The following is a 13,278-nucleotide window of genomic DNA, read 5'->3' on the forward strand; positions in this document are numbered from 1 at the left end:
GCCTATAACCAGCTCCGTTACCGAGGAGAGCAGAACAAATGGTCCAGCCGGGGCTGGAAGAAAGGGTTCGACGGGACAGATGTGAGGAGGAGAAAGAGGGGAGGTGAAGAGAAGACAAATAACAAAGGCCCCGGGGAAGATGAAGGAGAGGCGATGACGGACAGACGTACACGCGGAGAGACGTGAGGACGCAAGCTGGGTGGGGACAGACGACGGAGACAGAGGAGTGAAAGATGATGGTGACGAATAGGCCGAAGAAAGGAACGGGAGTGAGAAGAGGGAGGAGAGCGGCGGCGGTGATCGAAAGCGAGACGGTTCATTCTGGCTGACAGTCAGCGCCGTGATCCATAACCCGACTGGCTAAATATAACTCACGGGGTCCGGCCGTAGGGGAGAACGGAGAGGAGCGAGTGCAGGACGGAGGGTGACGGCACCGAGCGTGTTGAGAGAAACACAACGAGTGTTATGAGCAGGACTTCAGCTGGCCGGCCGTGCACGTGGCAGAGACGGGCTGGTGTGAGGAGGATGACCACAACTCTGAAAGGGACGTCAGTTAAATGAAACCCCCATTGCGCTAAATTCCCTGTGTTGTGTCTCTGTTGCAAACAGGAAAGGGCGTCCGGGTAGCGTAGCGGTCTATTCCGTTGCCTACCAACACGGGGATCGCTCCTTCAAATCCCCGTGTTACCTCCGGCTTGGTCGGGCGTCCCTACAGACACTATTGGCCGTGTCTGCGGGTGGGAAGCCGGATGCGGGTATGTGTCCTGGTCGCTGCACTAGCGCCTCCTCTGGTCGGTCGGGGCCCTTGTTTGGCGGGGAGGGGGAACTGGGGGGACTAGCGTGAGCTTCCCCATGTGCTACGTCCCCCTGGCGAAACTCCTCACTGTCAGGTGAAAAGAAGCGACTGGTGACACTACATGTATGGAGGGAGGCATGTGGTAGTCTGCAGACCTCCCCGGATCGGCAGAGGGGGTGGAGCAGTGATCGGGACGGCTCGGAAAATAGGGTATATTTGCCAAGTACAATTGGGGGGAGAAAGAGGGCAAAATCCAAATAATAAGAAGAAGAAGAAGAAGAAGAAGAAGAAGAAGAAGAAGAAGAAGAAGAAGAAGAAGAAGAAGAAGAAGAAGAGGAAGAAAGTCACTTTATTTTTGTCATTGTACAGGTTACAACAAAATTTGTTCTCTGCATTTACGCCATCCTATTGTATAGAAGCAGTGGGCAGCTGCAGCTCCCGGGGACCAACTCCAGTTCTTCTTTCCATTGCCTTGCTCATGGGCACAGGCAGGAGTACTAACCCTAACATGCATGTCTTTTTGATGGCGAGAGGAAACCGAAGCACCCGGAAGAAAACCCACGCAGACACAGGGAGAACATGCAAACTCCATACAGAAAGGACCCGGGACAGCCTGGTGGTTCGAACCCAGGACCTTCTTGTCGTGAGGCAACAGTGCTAACCACTGGGCCACCATGCCGCCCCCATATAATGCATTTAGATAAGCCTCTAGAGATGAAGAGCCTTGAGCCTGGTTAACATTTTACCATCTAAGTGGCATTAGGAGAAAACAAAGACAGAGCCAGTGGTCTGGTTCTTATCCTACCTTGTCTCTGAAGGGGGGGTACCAGTGGAGACCCCGGTAGTGGCCGGACCCGGGATCGGACCTTTGAAAGAAGCACGGTCTTTGACCGCTGTCCGCGCTGGCTCTGGGGCGAAACCTCTGACCAGATCAGGTGACTTGGTCGGGGTCGGCGCCGGTTCTGGAGACAGCGTCGGCGGGAGGGGGGAGGGGGAGCTGCTCTGTGCTGACATGGACGCCAGGGAGGGGAGGCATAAGCGGGCCCGGTGCTCTTCCACCTGGGGGGCTGGGACGTAGGTTATGCTGGAGAGACCGGAGAGCAGGAGAAAAGAGGGGGGGCGGAAGAAAAAACAAAACAAATTTGACACACCAGTGCAAAAAAACAGTTGGTCCATCGCATTTACTCTCACTTCACCGTGGCAACAAGAGTCACACATCTCTTCATGTTAATGTTATGTGATGACCAAACAATGGCTTTCCTTGGGATGACGAGGGAGAAGGAAATTATACATAGCACATCATGACTGGTTTCGATGTTCCCAGTGTTCCCAGTAGAAAGCTGGTTCTAACTGGGGGTGGAAGGAAAGCTGGGATGTCTAGCAGGGATAGATTGTTCCACGTGTGCCCTACATTGCCAACACTGGTTTGATCACAAAAAAAGAAGACATTAGGGTGTCCGGGTAGCGTAGCGGTCTAGTCTATTGCCTACCAACACGGGGATCGCTGGTTTGAATCCCCGTGTTACCTCTGGTTTGGTCGGGCGTCCCTACAGACACAATTGGCCCTGGCTGCAGGTGGGAAGTCGGATGTAGGTATGTGTCCTGGTCGCTACACTACCACCTCCTCTAGTCGGTCAGGGTGCCTGTTCGGGAGGGGGGGGGGGGGACTGAGGGATATAGCGTGATCCTCCCACGTACTACATCCCCCTGGTGAAACTCCTCACTGTCAGGTGAAAAGAAGCAGCTGGTGACTCCACATGTATCGGAGGAGGCATGTGGTAGTCTGCAGCCCTCCCCGGATCGGCAGAGGGGGTGGAGCAGCGACCGGGGTGGCTCGGAAGAGTGGGGTAATTGGCCGGATGCCATTGGGGAGGGAAAAAAAGGGGGGGGGGGTCCAAAAAAAAAGAGACATTTCTACTTTACCGTCATAGAGAGTTGTTGTCAATCTCGACGGGTAAAGGCAAAGTCACGTGAATAAAGCGGGACTTGCTGCTGCTGCAGCAGCAGCTCTGGTAATAAAGTCCCAGTCTTAGCTAAGGACATCATCAAAGCCGCCCTCCATTTTATTTCGCCCGGTGCCACCGGTAGACGTGCAAGTTAGATAAGGCCGCTTCCTGTAGTCTGCTCATGCTGGCAGACTCCTTATGAGGGTCTTCCACATTAAGCCGTCCTGACTGAGCCGCGCGAACAGGCTGTCTTGTCTCAGCAGAGGCTGTTTGATAGTGACAAGCCCTCACCCTTCCAGATCTGTCTTATTCTGAGTCTGCCAAAACAACTCATCTGCTCCCCTTCTCTTTTGGTCTGTCGGCAATACCGCAACGCTGTCAAGACCGGGACGCCTGCACAAGCGAGCGGAATAGGGGGAGAGATAAAAGCGTGTGTGTGTGTGTGTGTGTGTGTGTGTGTGTGTGTCTGCTCATCTCTGGGTACGTGTATTGTGTGCGCGTCAAGGTAAGATGAGAGATGAATTATTCAGGGATATCTCCCTTAGCAGGAAAACAGTGTTTTGGGAGGCAAGACCCACACACACAAACACACAAACACACAGAGAGAGTATTCTGCGTGTGTGTGTGTGTGTGTATGTGTTGTGTGTGTATGTGTATGAGTGTGTGTGTGTGTGGGGGGGGGGATTGGCTGGTGTCCAATAAGCATTGTGCGTGCAGTGTGAAAGAGTGAGGAGAGAGCACTTATGAAACCATAACTGTGGCATCACAGATAAAACGATGATGCTAATGCGTAGTGACGTGAAATGGGATGAGATGATATCCAGGCGATGATCAGGGGAGCTTCTGCAGAGGCTGAACTTAACACACATCGACAATACTCACTCATTAGCCTCACGCCCACCATCACCATCTGTATGGCTGGGTAGAGGAAAAAGAGGAGGGTTTTTTGTTTTTTTTTTGCATTGCATTGCATGATGGTCTTGCACAATCCATCGTGCCCTTCATGTATTGAGTCAAAACCAGAAAACCCCAGCCATCTTGTTGTACAAGCCAGCATGTGTGTTTTATTTACTACCTGTCCAGAGGTCATTTTTGTCAACTATCCCACAAAATCAAGTTCTGACTTTTGTTTTTTTCTTTTTCAAGGCGTTTTTTTTTGTCACCCCCCCCCCTCCCAATTGTATCTGGCCGATTACCCCACTCTTCCGAGCCGTCCCGGTCGCTGCTCCACCCCCTCTGCTGATCCGGGGAGGGCTGCAGACTACCACGTGCCTCCTCCGATACATGTGGAGTCGCCAGCCGCTTCTTTTCACCTGACAGTGAGGAGTTTCACCAGGGGGACGTAGTGCATGGGAGGATCACGCTATTCCCCCCAGTTCCCCCTCCCTGCTGAACAAGGGCCCCGACCGACCAGAGGAGGCGCTAGTGCAGCGACCAGGACACATACCCACATCCGGCTTCCCACCCGCAGACACGGCCAATTGTGTCTGTAGGGACGCCCGACCAAGCTGGAGGTAACACAGGGATTCGAACCGCCGATCCCTGTGTTGGTAGGCAACAGAATAGACCGCCACGCCACCCTGACGCCTTCGGTTTGTTTTTAATTCTTCTTTCTTTTAACATTGCTGTAAGCAGAGCAGCGAGCTAGGCTCACCTTCGAAGTGTTTGCGAACCACATTATCACCATTCACAGTTGGCCTCGGCACTGTGCCAAAAAGTGAACGAATGTCATGGAAAGAACAATTGACAAAGATATGGCCTGTTTTTTTTATTTTACCAAAAGAGCGTAGGTATCAATTTTATAATAACTTAAACATGACCTCCATCCATCCATTATCCAAACCGCTCATCCTGCTGTCAGGGCCGCGGGGATGCTGGAGCCTATCCCAGCAGCCACTGGGCGGCAGGCAGGCGGGGAGACACCCCGGACAGGCCGCCAGGCCATCACAGGGCCGTGACATATTCTGATAAAAGTATTGCCGTGCTTTATAATCCAGGAGCCACGATGAGTTGTAGTTTTAGCTTACAACATCCATCCAACCATCCATTATCTGAACCTCTTATCCTGCTCATATCAGGCAAAATAAATCACGCAGACGGATCAGGTCTGGATTGTGTTGGTGTTGGCAGATTTCACACGACTTTTATCCAACAGTCATTCTGCAACCATTTCTGCAATTTATCATCGAGTGTGCGTTGGAGTGGCTCCCCACCTTATTTCTGGCCCGATTACCGAGTGTCTGCGGAGCAGGGCCCGGGCTTTGGCGTGCGTCAGGTTGAAAGCAGGCTCTCCGTTGATGGCCAGGATGGCGTCTCCTACCCCCAGTCTGCCATCCTGGCTGACAGAGCCCCCTTGGACCACGCTGCGCACCAGCATGCCTGAGCCGTCCTTGATAGAACTCACTGACATCCCTGCCAACACACACACACACACACACACACACACACACACACAAGCATGCATGCACGTGTACACACAAACAGGCACCCCGCACACACGCACACACACACACACAAGCAGGTGAGTGAAGGTTCTCCAGGTCCATTTTGTATACATGCCAAATAGGCAAGCGGTAGACACATGCATGCATTTACGCAAACCTGAGCACACACACACACACACACACACACACACACACACACACACACACACACACACACACACACACACACACACACACAAGCAAGTTGTCTAGGTCCCTTCTGAATGCATGCCAAACAGATTGTTAGTTGCCCAAACAAACACTTGACAGTGGCATAATCAGCATAATCAAGACAGACACTAGGCAGATTAGCACACAAACATGGCAGCTCACACTTGACATTTACCCAGCATTACCCTTCAGGCACACACCCACACTTGCACAGGTGCACATGCAAACCACACACGCACACACGGGCATCTGCACAAACGTGTGCACACACACATACAAGCAAAGACATGCACCCTTGGGTGCATGTGCACATACAGGGCATAGGGCAGGGGTGACTGAAGGGCTAACAGATGCCAGTCACATGACCACCGGACTTTGGCATAATCAAGATAGACACAAGGCGGATTACACAAAACACTTCATTAATGCCATCAGGCAGAAGCAGGCAGTTCAGGCTGCAACAAGCTTTATGCACAAAAATACACATGTGCACGCACGCACACACACACAAACACACACACACTCAAAGCATGTCTGGCGAGGTTTACTTTGCTAGACACGCGAAGTCACACATCCTAGTGTAAGAGCCTGTATACTACATCGTGCCGCTCTAACACAAGTATGACTACACACATCCACAACACTATGGTCGTACATAATTTGACGCTGGTCAAAGAAACGACTTTGTACTTATCTTTTTTGATTAAATAAATCGTTTATTGTTGTTTGAGAGTTACATTCAAATTACAATACAATCATAGTGCATGGAATACAGTGGACTGGTAACACAACTACCGACGCTACCTGGACACGGACACAGAAGAAGACACCACAGAAACGTTGGAGAAAGTATGCAGGACGTCCACACATTAACGGCTGTACTCTAAAAGTCTTAAAACACTTTGATACCACATCATATTTATTTTCCCCCTATAATAAACTCATGGGTATAAATTTTGCATCATCGGTTTGCTCGAGGTAAAATCTGCATATGCAAATTCAGTTCCCAACCGTCTAAAATTTGTCAGAATCAAGAAGAGTCGTTTGGATTTTGGCAAACAAAATCTTCGTGATTCGTTAAGTTTACGGCACTCAGGACTAAACAAAGACCACTAATGAGGCTGTTTTTTTTTTCTTTTTTCCACAATGTGCTTTTGGACAAGGCAAGAAATAAACAACCTTTTTTTTTTTTTCTTTCATCTCCGGGTCCTTCAAACGTTTCCTTGAACAACCTGTTCTGAAAACCAGAAAGTCCCGAAAGACCATACTGTCCGCACAAATGAGCGGTAACCAGCGTCAGTTCTGGGCAGACGGTCCTGGTTATGTAATGGGTAGAGTTTTTAATGGCACCTATTGGTCAGAAGAATGTAAGGTAGAACAAAATACATATTGTACAATCAGACCCTCTCTCGTCAGTATCCGAAAATTGAAGCCATTCCCATATAGGTCAAAACTTTGCCAATCCAGCTTTTTTTTCTCGTCAAATCCACACTCAAAAAAAAAAAAAAAAACACACACAGTCGTATCAAAACAAGTGTAAAACACCAAATACAGCATGCAAACTCTCCAACCTTTCAATGTCTAAAACGGAAACATGATTTAAACAGAGACGGTAAATAAAAACATGCCGTGACATATAGGATATAGTAGGTTATGAGCTGAACTCTCTCTCTGGCTCTCTATTAGAATATATTTAGATCTCTCACATTTACACACTACCAGTACACCTTACAAGAGCACATTTCCAGGCCACCAGCTTTTCTTTATTTTTTTCATTTATTTGTTTTTTTTCCCCTCCTTCTCTCCCAATTGTACTTAGCCAATTACTCTATTTTTCCGAGCTGTCCCGGTCGCTGCTCCACCCCCTCTGGAAATCCAGGGAGGGCTGCAGACTACCACATGCCTCCTCTGATACATGTGGAGTCGCCAGCTGCTTCTTTTCACCTGACAGTGAGGAGTTTCTCCAGGGGGGCGCAGTGGCGGTTCTACGGGGGGCCAGTGCCCCCATAATATTAAGCCTGGACACCCCCCTCTGGCCCCCCTAACTGTGGCAAATACTTTCGTAAGGCAGAAAAAAATAATAAACGTGGAACCAGAAAATAAATCATGTTGTATGTATAGTCGAACCATTGAGGGGACGGACCCCTAACTGTGGCTTTTGGAGAAAACAATCTATGAGGGTGGTGGTGGTATGTGACAGTTGTGCTTGATATATTTGGTACCCCTGAAATCGCATGTGGCCCCAGCTGGGCCCCCCCATTTGAAATGGTCTAGAACCGCCACTGGGGGGGACATAGCGCATAGGAGGATCACGCTATTCCCCCAAGTACCACCCCCCCACACCCTCAAACAGGCGCCCCGACCGACCAGAGGAGACACTAGTGCAGCGACCAGGACACAGACCCACATCCGACTTCCCACCCGCAGACACGGCCAATTGTGTCTGTAGGGACGCCCGACCAAGCTGGAGGTAACACGGGGATTCGAACCGGCGATCCCCGGGTTGGTAGGCAATGGAATAGACCGCCATGCTACCCGGACGCCCTGCCACCAGCTTTATTGCTTGACATAGTGCTCTTTGACCCCAGGCTTGCCCGTAAGGCAAATTAGAAAATTGCTCTCAAGACAGGATTGTAAAAAAAAAAGGTATTTTATGAAGATGCAGCATAACATTTCCAATAATGTTTACATTCTCCCGACTATTCACTTTTCCTCATATGCTACTGTCAGCCTGTCCTAACTTTACCTCTCTCTCCTCTCTCTCTGTCATACTTTATATCTTTCCCTTGGGTATGAAAAGCACATTACTGTGTCACAACTCCTCTTCCGGGGAGGCGTCGTCACCGCCTATCATCGCCATGCCAACGATGTACACACACCAAGACACCACCACCATGAGAAAGACGGAGAACATACCAAGGCTACGGTTGCCCCGGACAACAGTGATTGTCCTCTCAAAGTTGGTGCAGGGGGCAGGGGGCGGGGCTTTCAGCTCATCGCTGTCCTCTATGATGCTGAAGCGCCGATGAAGCTCGTTCTCCTGAGGAGACAGCACAGAGCCAACGGGTGAATAAAAATCAAACAGTTAGCAAAACAGTCACAAACAGTTTGGACGGGCCAGTCATAAATGTATTGAGAGCTGCACGGGGGACAACCAAAATAGCTGCCAATGGCACAGGCGCCACACAGAGCAAAAATGCAGTGGCTCTTATTTTAGGATGTATTGTGAAGGTAACTAAGGTGTCAAGCGCCCTCGAGGAACTCCAGTCATCAGTAAGTAGTAGTATGCAGGTGCTGATTCCCCTCATATAATGAATAAAGGATCTTCTATGTCACACGAGAGGCGTTTCAAACGTTAAGTCTCTGGAGCGCGAGGCCTTTGGAGTGAGTCAGAGATATAATACATGAAGAAAGTCGGAGTGTGGTTTGGTTCCACAGGGCATTGCAGGGAGGAAAAAGGGCACCGAGGAGAACTCTCTTTGAACCTTCACAGAAAGTACAAGCGGCATTGAAGTTCTGAGGCAGCCTTCACCACAAGACAGTCTCTGATGGGCCTGCTGCTCTACACAAGCTACTCCGAGCACTTTCTGTGTGTGTGTGTGTGTGTGTGTGTGTGTGTGTGTGTGTGTGTGTGTGTGTGTGCGTGTGCGGGTGTCTGTCTGTCTGAGAGAGAGAGTGTGCGAGTGAAGTCTGTGCCCCTTTACACTCTCTGTCCTTGCACCGCATTGTGCGTCAGTCAAGTGTGTACAGGAAAAAACTTTTCATCGACAACAGTTCTTCCCAATTATGGAAGAAAGCCAGAACAGAAGGCTGACTGAAGAGGAGTGACTTGAGGCCTTTAAGTCACAATAGAGGAACAAGTCACTGACACTAAGCACTTTCTCGCCACCCTGCACAGTGACACTGATACAGCGGGCTGCAAGCTCTCCACCAGAGAACCTGAATAGGAAGAGCACTTTCTCGTGTTTCGTGCAGGAGATCTCCTTCACTACAGCCAACATGGGCACCACTTTTCAAATGCTAAAATGAGCATGTGTAATTTTGCAGTGCAAGTTTTAGAATTCAGCTAAGTTGCCAAAGCTTCCATGGGAAATCTGCTGTAATAAATGAGCCTCGTGCACCAAGAAAATGCCTTGTTTCCCAAGATTAATTCAAGTCGGATATTAAACATACAATGGAATTCAGAGAATGTTTATGAACAAAATGCCAGTTCACAAATTGGATAGGAATGCCCAATCTATTCACTCAAGTACTCTGGTCCATTGCTTCCATGTCTAGGATTTTGTTTTGCACCAGTTTAATCAACGCAATGGAGTACCAAGAACATCCTGGAATACTGATGGCGCCATATCTGCTGAGTCGATACGGCAGAGACAAACAACGCCCTCGGCTCTCTCACGGACCAAATATTTAATGGGCAGACATTTCTGAAAAATTCATTTGGCGCTGCGCTACGTACCATTGCGGCGTTGTAGGGCTGACTGACGCTGTTCTCCTCGGAGTTGCAGGTGTTGGCGGGCGCCTCCGCCAGCTCAGCTAGCAGGCTGACCTGAGTGTGGCTATCAGTGTCATCGCAAGAAACCCGGGTGCTTCTCTCAGAGATCGGGGTCAGACCGCCACAAAGTTCCAGCTGAAGATAAATGCAGCCAAGATCAAAAAGTGAGAGTTGTAACAAAACGGGGGGGGAAAAGGAAAAAGCAAAAAGCAAAACAAGCCAGTCTGCTCGGCTGGTTTCTCTTCCAAAGTAACTATATAAGCATCGAGTCTCACAGGCTAAAGGAAGGGACTGTGAATTAGACACCTCTACCCCTCTCTCCTCTGTCCGTCTGCAGTGTGGTCTAGTATTGTGTTCATCTCTCAGCTGCATTAAAAATTCAGAGGGTCTGTAACTGAATGCCCTGCTACTTGTTACTAAGCCACAGTCTACAACAAGAGGAAGAAAAACACTTAGTACTCAAGAAATATGTGCTATTTAAGCCAGCGTGCCACATTTGTGGAAACAAACCCCTTTGAATGTTTTAATGATTTTAGAATATCGTTTTCATTTAGGGGAGCATTAAATGAAATGGTACATTCTGTCCTACACTGTGCTGACTATGAGCTCAAAGCAAGAACAATCCACGACTATGAATTTTTTTTTTTTTGAGGGGGGGTATCCCCCCCCCACAACTGTGTACTTGCCCATTTACCCCACTCTTCCGAGCCATCCCAATCTCTGCTCCACCCCCTCTGCCGATCCGGGGAGGGCTGCAGACTACCACGTGCCTCCTCTGATACACGTGGAGTCGCCAGCCGCTTCGTTTCACCTGACAGTGAGGAGTTTCCCCAGGGGGACGTAGCGCATGGGACGATCATGCTATTCCCCCCAGTTCCCCCTCCCCCCTTAACAGGCACCCTGACCAACCAGAGGAGGCGCTAGCAACCAGGACACATACCCACATCCAGCTTCCCACCCACAGACACGGCCAATTATGTCTGTAGGGACTCCCGACCAAGCACGGGGATTCGAACCGGCGATGCCCGTGTTGGTAGGTAACGGAATAGACTGCTACGCTACCCGCACACCCCATGAATGTATTTTTTTCAGCCCATTTTACATCCAGTGGTTAGACAGTGTGCTTTGGTCAAGTCACTAATTAATGTTTTGTTTCTTGTAAATTAATCATTCCAAACACGCTTTCTTGCAAAGTCATGCATTCATTCACGTGGCGCTGTAAAGGACATACCGGTAGCGGCTTTGCAACGCCAACGCGGACAGGACCATAGCCAGTGGACTTCAGGACATACACTGCATAGTCCAGGCTGGAGCCCTCCAGGTCGTTGTCATTCACAAACATGAGTCGGTCACCGGGAAGCAAGCGGCCATCCTGGTCTGCTACACCTCCAGGCACCAATGACCGGATCACCAGAACCGTCTTAGTGGCATCCTCTGGATCCTAAATAGAGGGATGAAAAAGTAGGTGTAGATGGATTGGTTATGTGTGCAGACAGAACAGTGGGTATATGCATAATACATGGGACGGCAAATTGGAGTTAATTAGAACAGGGAGACAGAATGAATAACAGTATTAGATATGATGACTAAAGTATTAGATATGCTGATGAAAAGCAAAGGGAATACAGCAGCATTCTGCATTAACATAATTCACAGGTATTGCATAGTCCATCCTTCATCTTTGCTTTAGAACAGCACAGTGGATGTGCCGCATGCTTCTCCACCACACATTTCCTTTCGTATCACACCTTACATGCATGTTTCAAGAACACAGCCTGTTGGAGCCAATGCTACTTGCAGCAAAGCCCGGGGATATGTCTCTGACCTGGTAGTCCAGGATACTGAAGCCCAGCCCGGACTCTCCCTTCTCCAGCTCCACCACCTGAGCCTCTCTCTCCCACATGGCCAGAGGGGGGGACATGGGGGGCACACCACGCTTGGTAATGTCCTCAGCTGTCGGACAGGGAATGACACAGCCATGGTCCAACTGGGACATGCAAGGAGGAGAGGGGGATACAGCGAAGGGGGATTGGTGCATATTAGAAGAACAGCACCGTTCCCATTGTTTGGTAGCTTTGAGAAACATTTCGAAATTCCAAAGTGATATTTACAATTTCCCCAAACTGTTTATTGTACACTGTTGATAAAAATTAAACCACCACCGATAGTGTATCCTTCCATCCATGCTTTCACCTTATCATTGAATTCCGCCAACAGCTCTTGTAGCGTCAGCTGCGCATCCTCTTCATCATCCTCATCGCTGTCGTGAAGTGCCGGGGGTACGACCCGAGAGCATACCGCACATATACACACCGGCAGCTCCCTCAGAATGTCAACCACCTCCTTATGTGTCTCCCCGATGAGAGGGATCCCATTCACCTGCCGGGGAAGACACTGACAGTTGCAAAAGGCAGAAGAGGTACTTAACGTGCTCCTTTGTTCTAGACTATGTTCTGCAGGGACTGCATGGCTAACCCTCTGCTCTGCATGTTGATTAACTGGCAAAGCTAGCTTCTCCACAAGCAATCACCAGACTAATCACACCCTGCATCTGGATCCAAGATCAACAAATGATCGATAGGCTACTTTCTCAGTCTGCAAGTTGGTCACCTCTAGTATCTGGTCTCCAGGGAAGATCTTGCCACTCTGCCCTACAGGCCCCTCAGATAAGACGGAGCACAGGTAGTGGTGTCCTGCCCTAGCCTCCAAACTGATCCCAAGACCACTAGTTTCACTGAAGCGCTCCAGCTGGCACACCTAGATGTAGGGGGTTGGTGGTGTACAGGGGAGAGGGAGGAGGTGAAGAGTTTGGCAGTATGGAGGGGGACAAACACATAAAGAGTCAGTCTGTTAGGCATCCCTCTCAAATGGGAACATCCATCTCTGATAACCATAAATAAAAAGATAAAGAGACGTGTTATAATGTTGTTTAGTGTGTTTCCATGTTTGTTTCGTATTGCAGCCAAACACAGAGCAGGACGTACAACAACTTCATATCTGGGTCCGAGGGCATGCTGCCACCTCCGCTTCAAGTCCTCCTCCTCAGCTGGCGTCAGCTTCAACCCTGTATAAGGTACACACTTGCAGTCATCGCTTTATCACATGCTTCATCACACGCTCACAAAGAAGCACCCAAACACACATCCGCACTTGCAAATGCACACCTGCACTCGATGTCAAAGACATGTGTGCATGCGCGCATGTGTGTATGTGCGTGCATGTGCGCGTGCACGTGCACACACACAAACACACACACACTCTTGCACGCACACACACTGATCAGCCCCATTCATTTCAATCCTAGCCCTTAATGATCTAATTGATAACGATCCAGATATCACATGAAAACATAATTGTTTATTAGTGTGACGAAATTATTTTCTCCTC

The 13,278-nt window shown here is 49.4% G+C and overlaps 1 protein-coding gene across 1 annotated transcript in view; it reads right to left on the reverse strand.

The window, feature by feature from the left end:
- The window catches only part of si:dkey-92j12.5 (multiple PDZ domain protein), a 51,728-nt gene that overhangs the window by 26,063 nt on the left and 12,387 nt on the right, over positions 1-13,278 (reverse strand). The window contains exons 12-20 of the mRNA XM_056280548.1: positions 12,876-12,955; positions 12,502-12,648; positions 12,085-12,270; positions 11,717-11,878; positions 11,123-11,332; positions 9,862-10,026; positions 8,313-8,436; positions 4,956-5,154; positions 1,602-1,880 (exon numbers count right to left, since the gene is read on the reverse strand). Coding sequence (XP_056136523.1) covers positions 1,602-1,880; positions 4,956-5,154; positions 8,313-8,436; positions 9,862-10,026; positions 11,123-11,332; positions 11,717-11,878; positions 12,085-12,270; positions 12,502-12,648; positions 12,876-12,955 — 1,552 coding nt within the window. The remainder of the gene's footprint in view (positions 1-1,601; positions 1,881-4,955; positions 5,155-8,312; positions 8,437-9,861; positions 10,027-11,122; positions 11,333-11,716; positions 11,879-12,084; positions 12,271-12,501; positions 12,649-12,875; positions 12,956-13,278) is intronic.

The sequence above is a fragment of the Lampris incognitus genome, chromosome 5 (genome assembly GCF_029633865.1).
Source record: "Lampris incognitus isolate fLamInc1 chromosome 5, fLamInc1.hap2, whole genome shotgun sequence".
NCBI lineage: Eukaryota > Metazoa > Chordata > Actinopteri > Lampriformes > Lampridae > Lampris > Lampris incognitus.